Here is a 21,195-nt window from a genome sequence, read left to right as displayed (position 1 = left end):
TACATCCATTCTTTCCCCCAGTTAGATAAACTTCAAGAAGCAGAGATTGTCAACTTTGTTTACAAAACTCACATTAGAGTGTTTTATACAATTGCAATTTAATTTGTAAACTTATAAAAAGACCATTCTTTGAAACAAGGTCCCACTACATAGCACTGGTTGGCCTAGAACCCAGAGATCTGACTGTCGATATTTTTTTTTAATTTTTTTTAAAAGATTTATTCATTTATTATATATAAGTACACTGTAGCTGTCTTCAGATACACCAGAAGAGGGCATAGGATCTCTTTTCAGATGGTTGTGAGCCACCATGTGGTTGCTGGGAATTGAACTCAGGACCTCTGGAAGAGTAGTCGGGTGCTCTTAACCGCTGAGCCATCTCTCCAGCCCTGACTGTCGATATTTAAAAGTATTTTTAATTATTTAAAATTGTACATGCATGCACACATTATCTTTTGGGGCAAGAGGTGGCAAAGCCCTTTGGGGTAAGTAAAAGTATAGGTCATTGGTAGCTACCAGACATGGGTGCTGGGAACTGCACTTGAGTCTTCTGCAAGAGCAGTATTCACTCTAAACAGCTAAACCATCTCTCTAACCACCCAGAAAGCCACTTCTTAATGTCTTTTTTTTTTTTTTTTTTTTTTTTTTTTGATTCTTTTTTTTTGGAGCTGGGGACGAACCCAGGGGCCTTGCACATCCTAGGCAAGCGCTCTACCACTGAGCTAAATCCCCAACCCCCTTAATGTCTTTTTTTAAAAGATTTATTTTATGTATAAGAGTATACTGTCGCGGGGTTGGGGATTTAGCTCAGTGGTATAGCGCTTGCCTAGCAAGCGCAAGGCCCTGGGTTCGATCCCCAGCTCCAAAAAAAAAGAAAGAAAAAAAAAAAGAGTATACTGTCGCTGTCTTCAGACACACCAGAAGAGGGCATCGGATCTCATTATAGATGGTTGTGAGCCGCCAAGTGGTTGCGGGCATTTGAACTCAGGCCTCTGGAAGAGCAGTCAGTGCTCTTAACCACTGAGCCATCTCTCCAGCCCGAGATATCTGTTTCATTGAGACAGGGTCTCACTCTTTAGCCAATTGTTCTGCTTCTAAGAATAAGAATTATGGGTGTGAACTGCTGAGCCAGATTCTTGCCTGAACTTGAAGAATGTATAAAACTTGAGAAAATGTTCTCATAATATACAAATTTTTGAGAAAGTAGTCTTAGTTTGAGGATTTTATTTAAGAAAGTGAGCGACTCCTAAATCTGGAAACACTAAAGTCCTGTGCGCTCTGTCCCAGGCACACTTCCCCCACCCACACAATGTATGTTCAAGTTTATTATTGCAGCAATGCTGATACCTGCAAAAGGCTACAAATAATCCAGAGACTATGAGACATTTCCATAACTTATAGTATATGATGAGAAAAACCTAAACATATACATGCACATATATATGTATGTGTATATATATGTATGTGTGTATACGTTTGTGTGTGTGTATGTACTTTAAAATGTGTTGAATGAAAAAAGATTATGTTCCTGACATGTATAAAAGATGGGGAAGAACATAGTTATATCTGCTCATACATATATACTTTTTTGAAGGCCATAAAAAAACTGGTAGGTAGTTACCTGTTTGGGGAAAGGTAATAGGAACTGATTGGCTCAGGAAAAAAGTACACAAGGCAAACTCATCAGAGTACAGTTTTTTGTTTTTATTTTGATTTTTTTCCTCTGAGACAGGGCTCCTCTGTGTAGCCCTGGCTGTCCTGGAACTTGCTTTGTAGACCAGATTGGCCTTGAATTCAGAGATCAGCCTGCCTGCGCCTCCCTAGTGCTAGGATTAAAGGCATGTGCCACCACCACCGGGCAGTATAGTTGCTTATTAATAATTTTTTTTTAAAAAATGCTGATTGAGTAGGTGGGGTGGTACATACACACCATGATGCTTGTGTGGAGGTTATATGACGAAATTGGGGGAGCAGCTTCTCTCCTTCCACCATGTGGATTTCTGGGATCAAACTCAGGTTGTCAGTCATGTCCCCAAAGTGCCCTTGCTTTCTAGGCTATCTCACTGGCCTGACAGTGTAGTTCTAAAGACTGGTGTTTGAACTTCATGAGTATATTATTAGTTGAAAAAACAGATTTAAAATGGATTAAAATGAAAAATTCAAGTAGTCTCAGCACTAAAGAGCTGGAGACTGGAAGATTAAAAATTCAAGGTCATCCTTGGCTACATAGTTCAAGGCCAGTGAAGTCTGTAGGAGAAGCTGTATCAAGAAACAACACAAAGAAACCAAATACATACTTTGTACATCTTTTTCCTGTGGCTATAGAGAGCTTACTAGTAGAATACTTCCCTAGCATGTACAAAACCTCAGGTTCAATAAAAATAAAATAAATAAACTAAATAAAATGTCTGCATTTATCTGTTTTTAGGAAAGGGGTGTACTACCACATGGAGTGCTGGGACTAAACCCGAAACTCTGCACATCTAGGCCAACACCCTACCAACGGAGCTGTCTCCAGCTGTGCATTTATGGACAGAAGTGCAGGTGCCCATGAAGGTCAGCAGAAAACACGAGATCTCCCGAAGCTGGAGTTACAGGTGGTAGTGAGCCACCTTGCCTGGGTGATGGGAACTGAACCCAGGCCTTCTGGAAGAACAGTCCTTGCTCTTAACCGCTGAGCCACCTCACTAGCCTGTTTTGTTGTTTTTGAGATAAGGTCCTTCAGGCTGGCCCTGAAACTAGTTGGGCTTATCCTAGGCTTAGAAAACTGTATTTTTTGTATACAAATGTTTTGATTGTGACTGTATGTAGATTTGTGTACCGTGTGCATGCAGTACCTTTGTCTACCAGAAAAGTGAGTTAGATCACATGGAACTTGAAGTTATGGATCGTTGTGAGCAACCACGTGGGTGCTGGGGAACTGAATCCGGCTACTCTGGAGGAACAGCCAGTTCTTAATGGCTGCTGAACCACCCTCTCCAGCCCCTTGTTTTGAGCTTTTGGGTTTTTAAGATTTTATTTCTTCTATGTATATGAGTACACTGGTGTGTCGGGCACACCAGCAGAGGGCATCAGATCCCATTACAGATGGTTGTGAGCCACCATGTGGTTGCTGGCAAATGAACTCAGGACCTCTGGAAGAGCAGACACTGCTCTTAACTGCTGAGCCATCTCTCTAGCCCTAAGCTTTTGGTTTTTAAGACTAGGTTTCACTGTGTAGCCCTTGGCAGGCCTGGAACTATGTAGACTGGAGTAGGTTGGTCTTGAATTCTCAGCCACCCAACTGCTGGGATTAAAGGCACATGCCACCATGCCTGGCTGGGCTTAAACCCTTGATCACATTCCCACCTTGTAAGTGCTAGAACAGATGAAGCTACCAGGCTGGGTCTGAATTATATATTTTGAATCAAACAAATAATACACATTCTTTATCCAATTACTCTTAGAAGCAAAATGCTGACAATTGTGATGGTTCCATCAACCTGACACAACCTAGAATCACCTGGTGGAAGGACCTGAGGCGATGTCTATGAAGAATGATTTTGTTAATTGATACAGAAAGACCTGCCCTCTGTGGGCAGCAGTATTTGCTAGGCCAGAGGTCCTGAATTTAAAGGAGAAAGCTACCTGCCTCTGCCTCCATAATGCTGCTATTAAAAGGAGGTAGACTTCTCCCTTCTCTCCAGTCTCAGCAGTCCCAGGCCAGCCAGGTCTACACATTAAGCTCCACACCAGCCAAGTGAGGCTCTGTCTCACAAAGAGAGAAAACTGGCCGAGGACTGCAGGAAGGCGTGCAGTCAGTGCCCTCTGCTCCTGACTGAGGTAGAATGTGACCAGCTGCTTCAGGTTCTGCCACCTTCCCTTCCCTGCAATGATGGACCTGCCACTGCGAGTCAAATGATCCCCATGTCCCCTAAGGTGCTTTTGTCAGTGTCTTTTATCACCGCAGAAGAAGCTAAGACAACTATGTATTCACAGTAAATATGTAATTTATTATATACTCATTCTCTTCTATGTGCATATAATATGTAAAACACGCAGAGCCGTGATGGGCATTAATAGGGGCTCAGCAAATACTGGCTGTAGTTAGAAACGAACAGAAAGTTGCAGTAAACGTGGACTCTTTTTACCAGTCCCCAACAATGTATACGTTTCACATGTCTCCAAGAAAAACATTACCATTTTCCCCTTGTTGTGAGTATTAATTTAAAATGTATATAATGTATATAATGGTTAAAAAGTGTTCCTGAGGCAAAGAATCTGCTCTGGTGAGATAGATACATGGACATGAGCAGGGTCGTGAAAGTGAGTGTGCAAGAAGTGAATGGCAGCCAGGAGGCTCTCAGAAATTTACTTTTATTTGGTGAGCAACAGGACATAAGAACAATGGTAAGTTATAAAGGACAGGAACAAATCAGTGAAAAATGGTACACATTTTGCAAAACTAAATGACTTCTTCTCAGCCTGCAAGTGTGTGGGCCCACATAAAGAAGGAACCTATTTATGACATTAAATGCACAAGAAAAATATGGGATCGTTAACAGTTCGTTTGGCTGAGGAAAAATGTCATTTCTTGCATCCTGCTGCTTGCTAGTGGAATTGGACCAAAGGCGGTAGTTAAGGAAGGAATAAATACTAAAGAATTTGCTAAACAAATGGCCAGCACAGAGTTTTCATTTGTTCCTTGGAAGGCCCAAGCTGAAACGCAAAGTCATCTATGATCACAAGCACAGTAAACTTCAGGAGAGAGGTCTGCAGGAGCAAGAAAATCAAGCTTGAAACTTCCGATTTGCCAACGAAGAGAAAGGACATGACGTTTTCAGGGAGAACCAACCTCAATAAGCCGAACTGTGGCTGTAGGGGAGAGTGAGGGTTTGCAGCTAGAGACTCTAAAGAACAGTGTGTGATTAACCATGCACGTGAAGGGAGAGCCTTAGCGAAACTGAAGAGGACTGATCCTCAGACCAATCACATCTTTGCCAATCTCTGTCACCTGTGAAGTGGAAAACAGCATCGGGTTAGAGAACCCCAGAGAGCTTATTCCCTATACCCGCCGACGAGCAGGCAGAAGGATGCTTGGTGCTGAGAAGTGAGCAGTGGAGGAAGCACTAGCTGTGCAGTGTCACTGCCTGAGGGAGCCGCAGCAAATGCAGGGAGAGAGCCAGCACCGAGCTTCCTCTGCCCTTCCCTCAATATCCCACACACCTTCTTTCTTTTGTTGGATCCCCACCCCAACCCTGACAGACACACTCTTGAGGACAGTACTTACTGTAGTGACCCTGCAGATCTGCCCTTTGAACTCAGGGGAATAGCAGGCCCCACTGAGTGGACACTTCTCCACTGGTTTTCCACGGTAGATGGGCCGGTAAGATGCAGCACAAATGTCAAAGGGGTTGTGCATGTCATAATTGAGCTGGCAGGCATCTGTGGGGTTTTTCTCACAGGCAGACAAGATTTTCCTTGTCTAAAGGAAGGAAGGAAGGAATATTTAAGAGTACAGAAAGCATCACAATCTCCGATGCGATTATACGCTAGGCATGGTGGTTTATTTCTATAATCCCAGCACACAGGAACAGGGGGATCCCAAGTTCTAGGACAGCCTGAGTTATATACCCAGTCTCAAGAAACAGAACACGACAACTAAGTAACTACGCCATGAGAATACAGGGCCCATCCTCTGTCTAGGATGTATGTGAAAAAGTGACAATTGCCACTGTGCTGGTTGTACCAGTACATCCCAGAGCCCAGAAGGCAGTAGGAGGTCAGGAGTTTGGGATACACAGTGAAATCTTTCTCTTTCTCCAACATGGCTCCATGCTCTAAAGCCATAATCCTGTTCACTTCTGGGATTAGATTATCAGGATTGGGCCCCATAAAGAGCTGAAACAGGTTTCTAGTGCCCAAGGAGAATGTTTTTGGGTGGCATGGATCCTGGACTATGAATGAAAGTATAAGAGGTAAAGACGGGTCACCTGGAGCTGAAGAACAGCTGAATTATCTGCAGGTGCCGGAGCTTAAGGGTAGGAGCTCACCTGCAGGCCCACTGGAGCTATTCTAGGTTGCAAGGCCACAAGAGAAGGGCTGGTAAGCCCAGCACAAATGTCAAATTAAAATTAGGTCAAAATTAACACAGCACTTGGGAGGCAGAGGCAGGCAAATTTCTCTGAGTTCAAGGCCAGTCTAGTCTACATAGTGAGTTCTAGGACAGCCAGGGATACAGAAAAAAAACTGAAATCAAACTTGGGCAAGGTTTTTACTTCTCTGTATTGCTTTCTCACTACTAAAATGCAGTCAAGTCAACTACAGGATCTACTCCATTTAAACATCTATATAGAGTATTTTAGAATGCCACGCACCCAATGCCATATCTGAATAAATTATCACTCCGGTTTCAGGGGGGAAAAGATGCCCCAAGGTAAGTAACCAGAAGGCAGCATCTATTGGCTTTCTTGGGTGGAGTGCTGTTCTATTGTTTCAGAGAGAAGGATATTGGCTTCTATTCCTCAATTTAAGATCTGGTTCCCCCAAAGGCACTGATGGAATTCCCCTGTACCTGTTGGGCTACTTCAGGTTTGGGCCCAAGTTCTAGCAGGCGTCGGGCAAAGGTGGCAGCTGTCTTGAAGTTCTTGAGCTTGAAGAAGAGGTTGAGGGCTGTCCGCAGCACCAGGATCATGTGCACAGGCTGCAGGTTTGAGTGTGTGAAATAAGCCGCCATCTAGTGGACAGAAAGGAGCACAGAGCAAGGTGAGGTTCAGCTGCGGTTTATAAACAGCTACACAATTATAAAAGAAAAAAACAAAACAGCAACACAAAGCCAGCACAGGTAGACAGACTAGTTCTACCTCTTAAAATATGAGAACTCATGATCTGAGGAATGACAGTGAGAAAAGGAGCACCTCTTCACGGAGATGACTCCAATTTCTCTTCCTCCCCAAAGCCAAGACACTTCCAACCCAAACAATTTAGATGGAGGTCTCACAGATCTTACCTCACAGATGCGCTTCTGCTGGTCTAGGGTCTCCTTAGGTAGCTTCTTCCTTTCTATCTCCATGCACAAACCCACAATGTACTCACGGCAGATGGTGATGAGCTGCTGGGCCTGAAGAGGTTTGCAGAAGACAGTCACGACACAGACAAGAATGTGGAGGTGCCCAGGATGGGGTAAGAGGCCAGATTCCTCCTACCTCTGCGATCTCCTGTTTATTGTCCACCACAAGAAGGGGCACACTGAGTAGGATGGAGCGGAATTTCTCCACAGCGTCTTCAAACTTGCCGACTGTGCTGAGCTGGTAACAGAGCTGCAGCCGCTGGATCAGGTCGTTAAGCTTGAGGCCCACGGCTGGCACACCATTCTTCAGCCCTGCGTCCTTCCTGGAAGGGAAATGACGAAGACAGCAGATGGTCAACAGCAGAGCAGGGCTCGTCCGACACGATCGCCAACGCCCTACTGTAGACATAGCCGGAAACAGGAGGGCAGGTGCTGTAAACCAAAGCCCAAAGTAACAAGCCACAGGTCTTCCCTAGAAGCCGTAGCTCTGGGGAATCCTGTCACTGTGAGAATCATCTGCACTATCTCCTCCAACAGAAACCCACAGCACGGAGAAGGGGACTTACCAATTGCGATTAGGGTAGCTATACATGGAGGGCAAGCAGGGCAGTGCTTGGTAGGTGGTGCGGCCTCGCGCGTATGTCTGTAGAAACAGTTGCTTATAGGGGCCAAACTGGACTACTCCCACCTGGTCATGAAGAAGCTAGAACAAGAAAAAAGAGAAACATAGGGATTTGTTTTCTACCAACTAAAAATAAATCAAACTTAAGCAAGGTATTTTACTTCTCTGTATATAGTCAACTATAGGGTCTACTCCATCTTAACATCTACAGAGAGCATTTTAGAATGACCAAGAGTGACAACAAGTGTTCATGGCTGTTACATCATCGTAACATGTGGTACAGTGTCTGCAATAAACACCCATTCAGAAAGAGGTGCTGGTTTTACTAATGAAGCAGCAGAAATGGCTGACTGGCAAACACAACCACAGACCAAGTGGAGAGCAGATAAAAGGCTTTTATGAAACAAGTCTCTTTAGCAAGGCAACAACCGCCATGCAATATACACCTTACCTTGGCCCTGTGGGTCAGATCATTCCCATGGGGTTAAACAGCTGAGTTCACCATTCTCCCTAAGACTCTGGAATACACACTCAAGAGGGTGGCCAAGGTTTTCAGGAGACTTACCCGCATAGCTGTTTCAAAAGAACCTGCCAGGATGTGATCAACTGGAAGCTGGGAGTTATTGCACCAGATCTAGTAAGAAATAGAAAACATAAGCCAAATGAAAAATTTCCTTTCTCTTTCTAATTCTTCTCCATATCTATTAAAAGTAACCAATATTTTTACATAGCAATCAAATATTAACCAGCCCAGAAGCACTCATCTCTGTGTAATTGTGTTTTCCTGCTTACTTGAGTTGGGCTTGTTCCCTTGGTTGGGGGCACAAAGAACCCGTCTTCAGCACCACCGGAAACCCCAGAGGGTACATCCTAGAAGGAAAAAGAAAATTAAGGCTTTATTTGTTTAAATAAGAGTTTGACAGAGTCTGAAACTCACTCTGTAACAAGGATTGAATCCTCCTGTCTCTACCTAAAGTGCTAGGACTATATAGTCTTTTGTCACCATGCCTGATTTACATATAGTGGGATCAAATCAAGGGCTTTGTGTATGCTAAGAAAGCATCCTACCAACTGAGCTATGTTCCCAGGCCCCAAATTAAGACATTTAAATAGCCATTCAAGTACTGTGTTCTGATAAACTCAAGATACAACATTTAGATGCTAACCTTGGCTTGAGCCATCTCCCCAAGACCAAAATGACATTCCACAAGATGCCGTTTAGATATTAAACACATTCCTCTTTCAAATGCTGGAACCCCCTCTTTTGTGGACTTCAGGATAGACACACTATGAGGTGTGGGGGGGAAGAGGGGAGGAGTAAGGAGGGGAGGAGTAGGGGGGGAGAAGAGAAGGAGGAGGAGGAGGAGGAGAAGGAGGAGGAGAAGAGAAGAGGAGAGAGAGGAAAGAGACCCACCTACTTTTTACAGGGGTGGTGGAAAGGAGAAGGAACTTCACGTACCAGCTCAGGTGGGAGCTCCAAATCTTCTTCTACATCCCAGCCACCTCCTTCCTCTTGTCCCTTGCCAAGAGCATCCTCTCCCAAACCTTCCGGAGCCTCCACAAACCCATCTGTAAGGACAAGCCATGATCAAACAGACTTAGGTGGGAACATCTGCCTCCAAAGACAAAATACTAGGTCCCGCTGGCTCCATGAATTAGAGACTTGTAGACTGCTCGCTCCACAGGTAACTCCTCCCCAGGGCGCCAAACCCCTCAGCACAGTCCTAGGACACACTCTGACCTTCGTCCAGCTGCAGCTCTGCGTCCTCTCCCCAGCCTTCAGTACCAACAGTGTCGATGTCAATGTCGGCAGCCAACGCGCCTCCCTTCCCTACCATGGGAAGACAGAGGGAACTTCTCAGAGCTTAGAAGTCTCAAGTGCGACTGATCGCCTCTACAGGCAAGGTATGTGCTTTCAGAAGTTGTGTCCTCAGAAATATGTGCTGTCTACTTAGAAATTGCTAACTGTGGATGTCAGTAAATATGCTTTAGTGTGTTGTTAAATCTCAAAACAAACTTCAAGCAAAGACAAAAATAACTGCCAAGGTTCTGTCTTTTTTTTTTTTTTTTTTTTTTTTTCCGGAGCTGAGGACCGAACCCAGGGCTTTGCGCTTGCTAGGCAAGCGCTCTACCACTGAGCTAAATCCCCAACACCCCAAGGTTCTGTCTTGTTCTGCTCTGTGTATTTGTGTGTGTGTGTGTGTGTGTGTGTGTGTGTGTGTATGTGTGTGTGTGTGTGTGTGTGCTCGCCTGTGTGTGACTCCACTTCTGGTGCTGGGGATCCAAACTCAGACCCTCATGTTTGCATGGTAGTCATTTTACTGACGGAGCCATCTCCAAAGTTCCCATCCACATACTATGAGTTATTGGTTTTGTCATATAAGTTATGCTAACTTGAAACAGTCTCCACAGAGAGAGATAGCCAGAGGGGTGTGTGTGTGTGTGCAGTGGCAGTGGTAGAGAGCTTTTCTAGTATGCATAAGGCTCTGGCTTAAATCCCTGTTGAGGTAGGAAAGAACTACCTCCCTGTTACCAAAACCTGGCTGTCCTTGGCTGCCCACTCTTAGAGTTTCTTTGTGAAAACTTTACTAAGTGACTATTACTATAGTCCGTGCAGAGAATGAAGACATGGTGGGTCCAGGAGGCGAGGATAGAGCAGGGCCAGACACAAAATGATTGAACTTGGCTTAGGCTCTTGCTTGGATGTGAACCAGCAGGAAGATCCAAGCAAACGGGGGCTTGGGTGCTGGGGAGAAGCATGTGGCGAAAAGGAAAACACAAAGTGGAGATGCCTGCATGTGAGGTGAGCTAGAGACACCGAGCGTTGGAGCTGTCGGTGCAGTGCAGACGCTCACTTGCCGTCATTCTATCTTTCTTTCTTGTGGCAGGGGCTAGAGAGCAGAGGAAGGGTTTCACATGGGCCGGCCAGACCTTAAACTAGTTACTGCTCTGTGATGGCTTTGAATGTTTTTCCTCCTGTTTCAACTTTCTAACTGCTGAGAATACAGGTATGTGCTAGGTTGAGCTCAAGTTCTCTTTAAAAAGATCTCAAAAACTTTCCTCAGTTTGGAGACGTCCTAGCATTGGCTACCATTTTAGTGCTCTGTGAAACTTCACACGGAAAGAAGAACAGGAGAAGCTGGTAAACATTTTTTTTTTCTTTTTAAATGTAGAATTGTGGTCAGCCTCCCAGGTGTGGTGGATTCAGATCCCCTGGAACTGGAACTACAGACAGTTGTGAGTTGCCATGTGGCTGCTGGGAATTGAACTGGGTTCTTTGGAAGAGCAGCCAGTGCTCTTAACTGCTGAGCCATCTGTCCAGTCCCCTTTTTGTTTGTTTTTAAGAAATAGTCCCAGGGGTTGGGGATTTGGCTCAGTGGTAGAGCGCTTGCCTAGCAAGCACAAGGCCCTGGGTTTGGTCCCCAGCTCCGAAAAAAAAGAATAGAAAAAAAAAAAAAAAATAGTCCCACATAGTCCAAGCTGTCCAAAAACTGACTATGAAACCAAGGATGACCTTGAGTTTTTGATTTCTTACCACCATCTCTTTAGCTGGTATCACAGGAGTTGGTCAATTATGTATATAATGCTGTGGATTGAATCCAGAGTTTTGTACATGCTAAGTAAGCAATCCACTGAGTACAAGTCAGACCCAGTTAGGATAGTTTTCTATAAAACAACGTTTAAAACCCATATAGGAGTAATGGGCACTCACCCTTGCTTGCAATGGAGCCCTCAAAGAACCCTTTGGACACAGTCAATAAGGGCCAATTGGTATCCAATGGCATGATAGGTGCTGGTGGCTGAAGCAGCTTGGCATTAGGATCAATGTCTGGAATCTGAGGGATGGAATAATGAAAATGTTAAACATGAATAGCTTTCATGAATCACACACAAAGGGTTACGCTGTTTCCTCTCAACTTATCTCCCCTTCCCAGTCCCAACTCTGGTAATTAGGTGGTAGAGTAAAATTTATTATTTTAAATTATCCCAAGATGGGAATGGATCCTGTTATCAGAAACATCTGTGTAAATACTCACTGTCTCCTTCTCAGGGTCAAATGTCTCCTTCAGGCTCTCAGCCTCCTCATCTAAGCCATGTGTAGCAGCTGTGAGGTAGGCCAGGGATTCTACAGAAAACACAAGTTTGTGGTATGGGTACATTTCCAAGAGAATGTTAACTTGGTAGACTCCTGAGGAAGGGGTGACCCCTAGCTCCTAGGGTTCAAATGCATACTAATACCCAACCATAAGAGTAGGCTGTGGGGGTTAATCAGCCTCTAATGGACAGAATATGTCAGAGTTGATGGAATGTCACACCCGAGATTGGCTTGCAGTAACTGTGGACTCTGTTTTGGGTGTCATCTTGTTAACCTGTTCTGAAGGAGCTATTGTGAACTTTGTGATGGCCAAGGTAACATGGCAAGATGATACTGTTTCTCAGACAAAGGGAAGCAAAGACCCAAGGAATGCCCACACCCATGAATGTGGAAATGAATTCTTCTCCTGTTGGGTCTCTGTGTGTCTGTAGTCCTGAGAATACTCTGACTGCAGCTTTACACACACTGAACAAAAGCTAAGCACACTCTACCTGTGAGGGATGTTTGTTTTATTTATTAAAAGTTTTGTGTATTTATTGTGTGTGAGTCTCACAGTACACATGTGGAGGTCAGAGGACACAATCTGTTGGGAGCGTTCCCTTAGTTGTTTGTTTTAAAATATAACTTGGAAAGGAGCAATAGACACCACAAATGTGGCAATCCTCTGAAACAGCCCAAGAAATATGTCAACAAGATGGATTTTAAAAAGGTAAAAGAGAAGAAATCTGAGGAGCTAACTCAGTCTGAGTTCAATCCCAGAAATACAGTAAATGCAAGGAAAACACAGACAGACAGACAGACAGACAGACAGAAACAGAAACACACACACACAGAGTCCAATAATACAAGGCAACTTCCAGAAAATCCTCCCAAAGGTCTCAAAGGACAGGAAGTCCTCGATAAATACTTACTCTGCCCACAGTTCTTCAGGATTCGCACTCTCTCTGACACATCACCCAGGTACAGGGCATTCTGATAATGGCCACTCATGTCCTTTCGGATCTCAGCTGCATCAAGTCAATGAGAAACCTACTTAGGCCTTCTCTCAAAAGATCTCCCTCCTCTATTTACCTTCCTCCTTCCCTACAAGCCCCACACTTCCCAAGCGAGAGCTCACCAATCTTCATCATCTTTCGAAGCTTCTCCAGGTTGCCAGTAATAAGGTACAGGAAGGAGAGCTTGTCAAAGTTTTTGGTGCGCTGATAGCACATTTCTACAATCTGGTGATTGCCCTGTAACAGGGCCACTTCTCCCAGCTTCTCCCAGCAGTTCTTGTCATCCAGAGCTTTGGCTGCCTCTAGAGCAATCTGAAGAATTCCCATGGTCAGTGTTTAATGTAGGCAAGTTTATCAAAGCATTTGTCTCTAAAATTTCCCAAGGAATTCTCCATGCTTGCAATCACTACTTTCACACTATTTTTCTGGAGAATTCTATCTACCAGTGTGACCCTCCAAAGGTCACTAGTACAGTATCATCGCCTACTGGCTGTGGACTCCCCAGAGCCTTAGCTCTAAGGCTGCACAGCAGTTTCAGGCAGGGCAGAGGAATAAGGGATGGAATATGGGACTGGAAAAGCAGCATTCCTAAGCCCTTTTCTCCTTGAAGCAATGTCTGGGCCTCAACACTGCGTGAGTACTTCACCCAGCAAGACCAAGGCGTCACGGAAAATGTGCAGAGTCTTTGTATTTCTAGCCATCTAGCTGTCCTAGAACTTCTTAAATTCAGTTTGAAAATGGTAACAAGAGCGGAAATACTGGGCAGAAGAGGAGACAGGAAGATGCAGAAACGGAAACAGCAACAGAAAAATGGTTCAATTTAAACTAAAAACTTCCAAACTTCCACTCTGGCTAATACAAGCACAGGAGAGCACCTTCTGTAGTCCGGCCTCCAGTACATTGTTAGGTGACACTGGCCCTAAGCCTCCCCTTTCTCTACAGCTACCTGGGACTGATGACACATTCCTCTCACCTCAATGTTTCCACACTCCAGGGCTAAGCTGAAACGAGTTTTTTCATCCTTTACAAAATGCAGTGCCACTTCAGGATAACCCTTCTTCTGGAGGTAAGCGATGATCGACTGGCCTACTAGTTTGGCGTTCCTCACCATGTGGAGTACCTAGACATTCGGGTTGGTAGGCAGAAAACAGATTACTCCTGAGGAGAAAGGAGCACTGCCCCCTTTAGCATGTTCGTAGGTTGCTTTGCTTCATACCTCATCATACTTCCTGTTGATCAGGGCCAGTTTGAACTTGAATTCGGTGGGGTCAATGGTGAGCACCCGAGGACGACACTCCCTGTCCAGGCAGTATACGTTATTGCCCTTCACTCTTGTGACATAGATGGGCAAATCCAGAGTTCGGATGATCCCATGGTCCCTAGGAAGAGGGGATAAAAGGCACAATTTTCAGAAGGGAGAAAATCCAGCTTGTAAAAATGAATAAAGTTGAGATAGTATTTTCTCATTTTCCTTTCATCAAGTGGTACTTACACACTGATACAGACAAAAAGTGTTTCAAAACGATTTAATTCTTTTCTATGACAGAACATATGCTATGAACTTTTTATTTTTTTGCAGATTGAGTTATTGAGTCTAGAGCCGTGGGCATTCTAGGAAAGCATGCTACCAATGACTAGCCTCCCTTCAAAAATAAAAAACTCATAATTATGTATGTAAGCATTCATTATGCAGTATAGATTTGCATGCTGCAGTGAACTGTGGAGGTCAGAGGACAGCTCTGGGCACTCAGCTCTCTCTGCCCACCATACAAGGACTCTGGGGCCAAACTCGGGCTGGCAGACTCACGCCTTGTTTTTAACCTGCTGAGCTATCTCACTGGCCCCTCCCCAGTCCTTTACAATGTTTCCCTAAATTTTGAAATTTTTCTATTTTATGTGTGTACACAATGCAGGTGTGTGTGGGGGCTACAGGAAAACTCTCAGGACCTGGTTCTCTCCTGCCATTTGAATTCAGGTTGTCTGACCTTAGAGAAACTGCCTGAGTCACTGAGTCAGCACAGACAGACAGACAGACAGACAGAGAGAGAGAGAGAGAGAGAGAGAGAGAGAGAGAGAGAGAAAGAGAGAGAGAGACCTATAGTACATATATACCCTGTTGGCTCTTTTATGAAGAATGTTAACAGAGAACTGCAGTTAAATCTCTTGAGTTAGCACAGTGATTGCAAGAAGCCACCTTCTCCCACTTGTCCCAGATAATTAACTTACCCAGTGGTGACCGCATATTTGATGTGGTTGCTTGTGGTATAGATAAACACCCCACTTTCATCCCAGGCCCCACTCTTGACACGAATGTTCTCATGAATGTTACACAGAGCATCCAGCTTGCGATTACAGATCACAATGGCTGTAAGAGGCAAAGGGCATGAGTGCTCTGTTGGACAGGGTGAGTGCAGTAAACTGGCAGGGAGGAAGTGGCCTCTAAGACGGTGGATATAATGAAGCCTTACCATGCTTGGCCAGGAGTGCAACATGAGACATGTCTGCCGACCAGATAACATATTTCACCTTGGAAATCTTCACTGATGCCAGAGTTCTGGATAGCAAGAGAAAGGGAATCATGAATGGGCCTAATTGCGTTGTCTCAAGCTATGACCCTATGCCTTTTCCATCTTTAATTAATGCAGAGAAACACTGCCTACGCTGTAGGTCAGGGAGCTAAATGCTTTGGTTCACACTCTGCACTTCCTCTTCCTCCCTCTCTGCCTCCCCGTTCCCTCCTATATTAGGCCTTTGTCTCTATCAATTTTCACCACTGGACTTACTAAGTTCTTTAAGAACAGGAACTGTGCTATTCAACTTTGTGTTCTTCCCATCCCCAGACCCAAACCCATTCTTTAAAGATAGCTCAATGTCTGGTAGCCCTGGCCACGCTGCTAGAACGCATGCACTCAGTGGCAGGATAGCCAGGGAAAGGGAAAAGGATCGCAAACAGCCTCGCAGTCGAGAATGTAAGCAGCAGCGAGGCCATGTGGCAAGCTTAGAAAACCCCCCTATTAAAGACCCCCACTCTCCCTCATTACAAGTTTGTCTGCCATGTTACCGCTTCTGCTGGACGTCAAAGAGTGTGATGGAATCTGCATCCCGAAGCAGGAGGTTGCCTGTACCAGCATAGAAGATTTCATCACAGTTGGGCACCTGGATTTTCTTGGTGATCTCATTTTTCAGGTTTTTAATCAGAAGCTGAAATGAATATGGGTGGAGTCATGAGAAGTAAATAGATAAGGTAACCACTAATGATGTCCCCCAGCAATTGCTCCTTTAGTAAAGAAGTTTGTCCCTTATCCAAGTCATTTATACATCATGTTGACTACTAATACTCTCTCCAGGGCCTCTCAGTATTCATTCATTCATTCATTCATTCATTCATTCATTATTTGTGTGTGTCTGTGTCTGTGTCTGTGTGTGTGTCTGCGTGCGCTTGAGAATGTGTAGGTACATATATTATATGTCATGGTGCCCAAGTGTGTGGGTCAGAGGACAAATAGAAGAACTCAGTTCTCTCCTCTTACACATGGGACCTAAGGACTGAATTTAGGTCATCTACTTTGGTGATAAGGGTTCTTACCCACTAAGACATCTCATTGACCTCTAACCTCTCTCCTTTAGAGAGAGGGGGTGGGGTGGGGAGAGAAGCTGGAGAAAAGGTTCAGCAGTTAAGAGCACTGACTGCTCTTCCAGAGTTCCTGAGTTCAATTCCTAACAACCATGTGGTGGCTCACAACCATCTGTAATGAGGTCAGATGTCCTCTCCTGGTGTTTCTGAAGACAGCTATAGTATATTCATATACATTACATAAGTAAATAAAACCTTAAAAGGGGGAGGTGCTAGAGAAATGGCTCAGCAGCTGAGAGCACTGGCTGTTCTTCCAGAAGACCCAGGTTTAAATCCCAGCACCCACATGGCAGCTCACAACTGTCTGTAACTCCAGCTACAGATGCAATATCCTTACACAGACATACGTGCAAGGAAAATACCAATGTACATAAGATAAGAAAAGAAAGGCAATCCTAAAAGGCTGGGTCTCATAGCGCAGGCCTGTAATCTCAGCCACTTGGGAGGCTGAGCCCTGTCTTGGCTGCAGAGTGAGTTCATTCCTAGTCTAGGCAGTTTCTCACCAGACACAGTGAGACCCTCAAAATTACAAAAATGAACAAGTTAAAATGAAAGCCTTGCATGAACAAGGCCCCAAATTCAATCCCCTGTACTTAAAAATAAGCAAACAAATAAAATATTCGCCTAGATCAGTTTCTCAACTAGAAAGAAAATAGTCAAAATTTAGGCTTTTGTTAAGATTTTAATGGAAGACCCTTGCTTATCTTGCATTGAGCCTATCACATGTATGTATGTATGTATGTATGTATGTATGTATGTATGTATGTGCATATTGTGTATGCATTTCTCCTCCCAGGCAAAGGGATTAAAAGTGTGTATCACCATCTGGCTCTCTAAATCTATTAGGGGAGTGGGACAAGGAGGAAAAGCTCCCTCTTATCTAATCCACATACTTAAATCTGAAGGTTTTAGCTCCTGCACGTGCAGAAGCCAGAGGCCTACTAACGTCACCCAATCATCAACCTTCCCTCCCCAAGGGAGTTAGCCTATGAGTAGGGCTGGAGAGAGACCCAGTACCCAAGGATCACAACTGCTTTGGAGACTAAGGGAAACTGTTCTTTATCTTACAGTGTGGGCCACTGTTGCTGTACTCCCTGAACTGGTTTCTACTTACCGAGTGCATTCGATCTAGGACAGCAAACCGATTCCGAGCAACCCAAACCGCTGTCAGGCCCGAGGATCGTTTCCCTTCAGGGGCTGAGGAAAACAAAACCAAAATGTGGGAGCATGTGGTGAGCCACTAGCAGGTGACAGAGTCAGGTGCCATGGAGCTGCCATTTTGGCTTTGCCAGTTCAGCTGCTTCCTAACTAATTCAGCCATAACCTCAGGCTATTGTCAGTGACTTTCCCTATCCTTCTCTCCAAACCCCAGCCCCCACCCCTGCCAAGCCTCTTATCTCTAGGCCAAGTGGCTGCATCTCAGCCAGCACCACACACTGGCAGAAATGCTGCCCATCTTGGGAGACAGCACACTCCATCAAGCTAACGAGCAGAGCCTTCCTAGCCAAGCTGAGGCACAGCAAGCAGCCTGTCAGAGTCTAAGACCTCCTATCTACACTGCTGGAGAAGCGACAGAACCCAACCCCAGGTCGCAGCTGCTCTGCTGCTTTTAACATGCTAATGCAGGCCTCCCGCTCGGGCAGGGTGGGACACAGCACTCCAGCTAAATCTTGACAGGCTCAGTGCTGGGTAACACAGTATCAAGCTGTTGCTCTGTGAATGTCAATTCACTATTATCGCCCAGAGGAGAGCTATAAACTGTTCCTCAGTTTGCAACTGATTAGAATTTTGAAATGGATACTCCACTCTCTGAGAAACTTGTAAAGAATACATTGAAACAGTCTTATCTGTCTTAGCAGTGGAAAACAGAACAGAACATGCTGGCCAGACCTGTTTTGTATTTCTCTCATATCTGGAGTGCCAAAGACTTAACAAAACAAAATTTTGTTTAATTTTGTTAATACCACAACCCATACTACTCCAGCTTCTGCTTTCTCCTCTCTGGTGCTCACCACTAGACCACACCTTGATAATTATTATCCCTCCAAAGGATGGAGAACAGAAGTTCTAGTAATTGTTAACGGATATGGAAAAACAACAACAAAACCCAAGCTGGGTTGGGCAGCAGCAAATCACAGGTTTAGTTAAGATGGCCTAACTGATTACTCTGTGAGGAAAACTTTGCCTTACGGATCCCACACATATATAGGTCTCCTGCTTCTCCCGTCTCACTCCAAGCACACTTATAAGGCTGGAACGAGTTGGCATAATGTGTAACTCCATTCAAGTGGAACCATGAGTTCTAGGCTAACCTGGTTATATAGTGAGACCCTGTCTCATACACATACATATCCTCTCCGAAAATCAAAATAAGCAAGAGTACTACAATAATGACCTGTTGTCACTCACAAAGGGAACAGAACTAGCAAAATATTTCGCAGAACTTTGGAAGGTATACAGTATCAAAATGTACTAGTAAAAGGGAAGGCCTGTGGAATAAACTTCAGGCTGGGTAAGGCCTGCAAACCCACTAGAAAAACTGCATTGAAAAGAACATAAATGAGATTCCAATCCATCCACAGAATGTTCTGTCAGCAAGTCCTAATAGTAAGGATGTCAACAAGGGATGGTGGTGATGAAAGAGGCAGGCAGGGGTCTCAGCTGGATCCTGGGATCCCAGGTGGGTCATGGGGCTGTGAGCAGCCTCATCTTTTTGACAAGCAAAAGGAAGCAAATCGGATCTGGATATAGATAGAAGAGTATAAATCCCCACTCCCAGGATGAGACATTGCAAGACTGGAGCCACATTTTTAAATAAATGAAACTACCAGGGTGAAAGTCATATCAGCTGACAATAATCTAGGGTAACATGCTGTGCTGAAAGGGAAAATGGAGAGTTTCTAATAACCAAATTATAAAATATATATATCTAGCTGGGGTAATAAAATGGAGGCAGAGCATGAATATTTCACACCACAATTGCCTCTGGTGCAACTGTCAGCGGCACCTGCCAACAGACAAGAGTGATGGAGCCATGGCCTGGGGACGGGATGTGCAAAACTTGAAAAGAAGTGATGCTACAGATGAGGAGAGCTGGGAGCATCGTGGAGGAGACAAACAGGACCTACCATCAGGATTCTGGGAGTCTGCATCTTTGGGGATGGTGTACAGATCATAGGTACTATTCTCTAAATTGCTTGCTCTCTGTGGGGAAAAGAAGAAACATGTTTAGTGGGGGGTACTGAAGATACTGTTTTATCCTGACAGAAAAGACATTTCTCCTACTTCTGTTACCTGCACCCAGAGGGTATCTGAGCGATCTTCACATGTAAGAATTGCGGTGCTCTCAGCCAAACAGCTAAGCACTGATGGCACTCTTCTCTTTATCCTCTAAATGTGTAAATATTATCTGAATAAAACCCAAGATTTCTCTCTATTCCACAAATTCAAAGATGATGAACCTGATGTCTCATTTGATTACACTTGTCACGTTAAAAAGATGAAAGAAAACAAAACAGATCCAAGAAGACATTCAAGAAAACCATCGTGAGAATATGGTAGTGTTAGACACTAAAGGAGATTCCATATGAAAAGTTATCCAGGGGACAGTTTTCATCCAGCCACCTGGGTCCTAAAGTTAGAATGCCACTGTTTTTTTTTTTCTTTGCTAACTGTGTGGCAGGAAGCGGGAAGGGCTCTGACAACCCTGAGGGTGACTGACTGACTGACTGACTTCACTTCTAACACAGTTCACCCAAGCCAGACAGAAAAGGCCTTTTCTGCACAGCAAACAGGTGCCAACGTTCCTTCTGATCACCTCACAACCCTCACAGGCTGTGACAACTGAAGCCATCTAGTTTGAGCCTCTGAGTGTCTACTGTGTTAGCTCTTTCGAAACACCCAGTAATAGCTCTATCAGGAAACGAGACAACTTGCTTAGCAAGTGCCCATATGTTTAATTTTCAGTACCGGGAAAAGAAATTTTAAGAGGTCCTTAGAGGGCAGTAAGGGCAGTAAAATACTAAGGAAAACTAAGGAGAGCGAGTGCAGAGACCCCACGATTACTTACGGTGCACAGCAGCACGGCGTTCTCTGCTGGATTGTATGACATGTTGAACACAGGGAACTTAGAACCACTACATAAAGAGGAGGAAAGAGAATGGGGTAAGAATAGAGAAGAGAATTATCCCTTCCACGCCTACATACTCAGGACATGTATGCTCACCACTTCTTTATAAGGAAATACAGTTATTGTATTTTTCCTCTTTTCATTAAAATGACTACTTAATCGTTCAAACAACAAAGCATAACAGAAGTTGCATTGTCATCTGAGGTGGCGAGCCGTGATGGTTCTTCCGCCTGGTACAAACCGCTCCGCATAATTGCAGTGGACACCACAGAGTAGCATGATATGATTTCTCTGCCTGTTTTCTATCCCTGGGACTGTTCCCATAAACCTATCTTTCTGTCGCAGTGAAGCTATGGGTGGTTATCAACCCAGATGCCAGTGTTTGCAACCATGAGTGTTTCTGAATGCCGCAGCTGGCATTCCAATGCTCCTTTGACTGGGAATCCCAGGGGTTACCATAGCCTGAGTTAACAGTTCCGGAGACACAGTTCCGCTTTTGCGGGTTGTGGTATTTTGCTGTAAAGGTAGAGCTATGATAAACTGCAACTCTTCTAAAAACTTCATTATTGTCTTATTATTCTGTACTATAGTCATTTAAGGCTATCACCCCTCTCTGCCACAAGGTTCCCAAAGGCATAAATTGGGCTACTCTCTACCAAGAACTTTCTGTA

The 21,195-nt window shown here is 44.5% G+C and overlaps 1 protein-coding gene across 1 annotated transcript in view; it reads right to left on the bottom strand.

The window, feature by feature from the left end:
* Positions 1–4,339: 4,339 nt before the first annotated feature.
* Positions 4,340–21,195, bottom strand: part of Copa (COPI coat complex subunit alpha) — a 40,866-nt gene continuing 24,010 nt past the window's right edge. Inside the window, exons 12-33 of the mRNA XM_032915682.1 lie at positions 20,465–20,531; positions 19,524–19,599; positions 17,510–17,592; positions 15,823–15,962; positions 15,230–15,315; positions 14,988–15,126; positions 13,978–14,140; positions 13,735–13,881; positions 12,884–13,073; positions 12,678–12,773; positions 11,708–11,796; positions 11,383–11,506; positions 9,412–9,501; positions 9,130–9,239; positions 8,463–8,540; positions 8,236–8,304; positions 7,615–7,751; positions 7,185–7,371; positions 6,989–7,099; positions 6,554–6,715; positions 5,270–5,464; positions 4,340–4,993 (exon numbers count right to left, since the gene is read on the bottom strand). Coding sequence (XP_032771573.1) covers positions 4,934–4,993; positions 5,270–5,464; positions 6,554–6,715; positions 6,989–7,099; positions 7,185–7,371; positions 7,615–7,751; positions 8,236–8,304; positions 8,463–8,540; positions 9,130–9,239; positions 9,412–9,501; positions 11,383–11,506; positions 11,708–11,796; positions 12,678–12,773; positions 12,884–13,073; positions 13,735–13,881; positions 13,978–14,140; positions 14,988–15,126; positions 15,230–15,315; positions 15,823–15,962; positions 17,510–17,592; positions 19,524–19,599; positions 20,465–20,531 — 2,599 coding nt within the window. The 3' untranslated portion in view covers positions 4,340–4,933. The remainder of the gene's footprint in view (positions 4,994–5,269; positions 5,465–6,553; positions 6,716–6,988; positions 7,100–7,184; positions 7,372–7,614; positions 7,752–8,235; positions 8,305–8,462; positions 8,541–9,129; positions 9,240–9,411; positions 9,502–11,382; positions 11,507–11,707; positions 11,797–12,677; positions 12,774–12,883; positions 13,074–13,734; positions 13,882–13,977; positions 14,141–14,987; positions 15,127–15,229; positions 15,316–15,822; positions 15,963–17,509; positions 17,593–19,523; positions 19,600–20,464; positions 20,532–21,195) is intronic.

The sequence above is a fragment of the Rattus rattus genome, chromosome 10 (assembly GCF_011064425.1).
Source record: "Rattus rattus isolate New Zealand chromosome 10, Rrattus_CSIRO_v1, whole genome shotgun sequence".
Classification (NCBI taxonomy): Eukaryota; Metazoa; Chordata; class Mammalia; order Rodentia; family Muridae; genus Rattus; species Rattus rattus.
The sequence above is the reverse complement of the archived record's forward strand: the minus strand, read 5'-3'. Positions and strand labels throughout refer to the sequence as shown.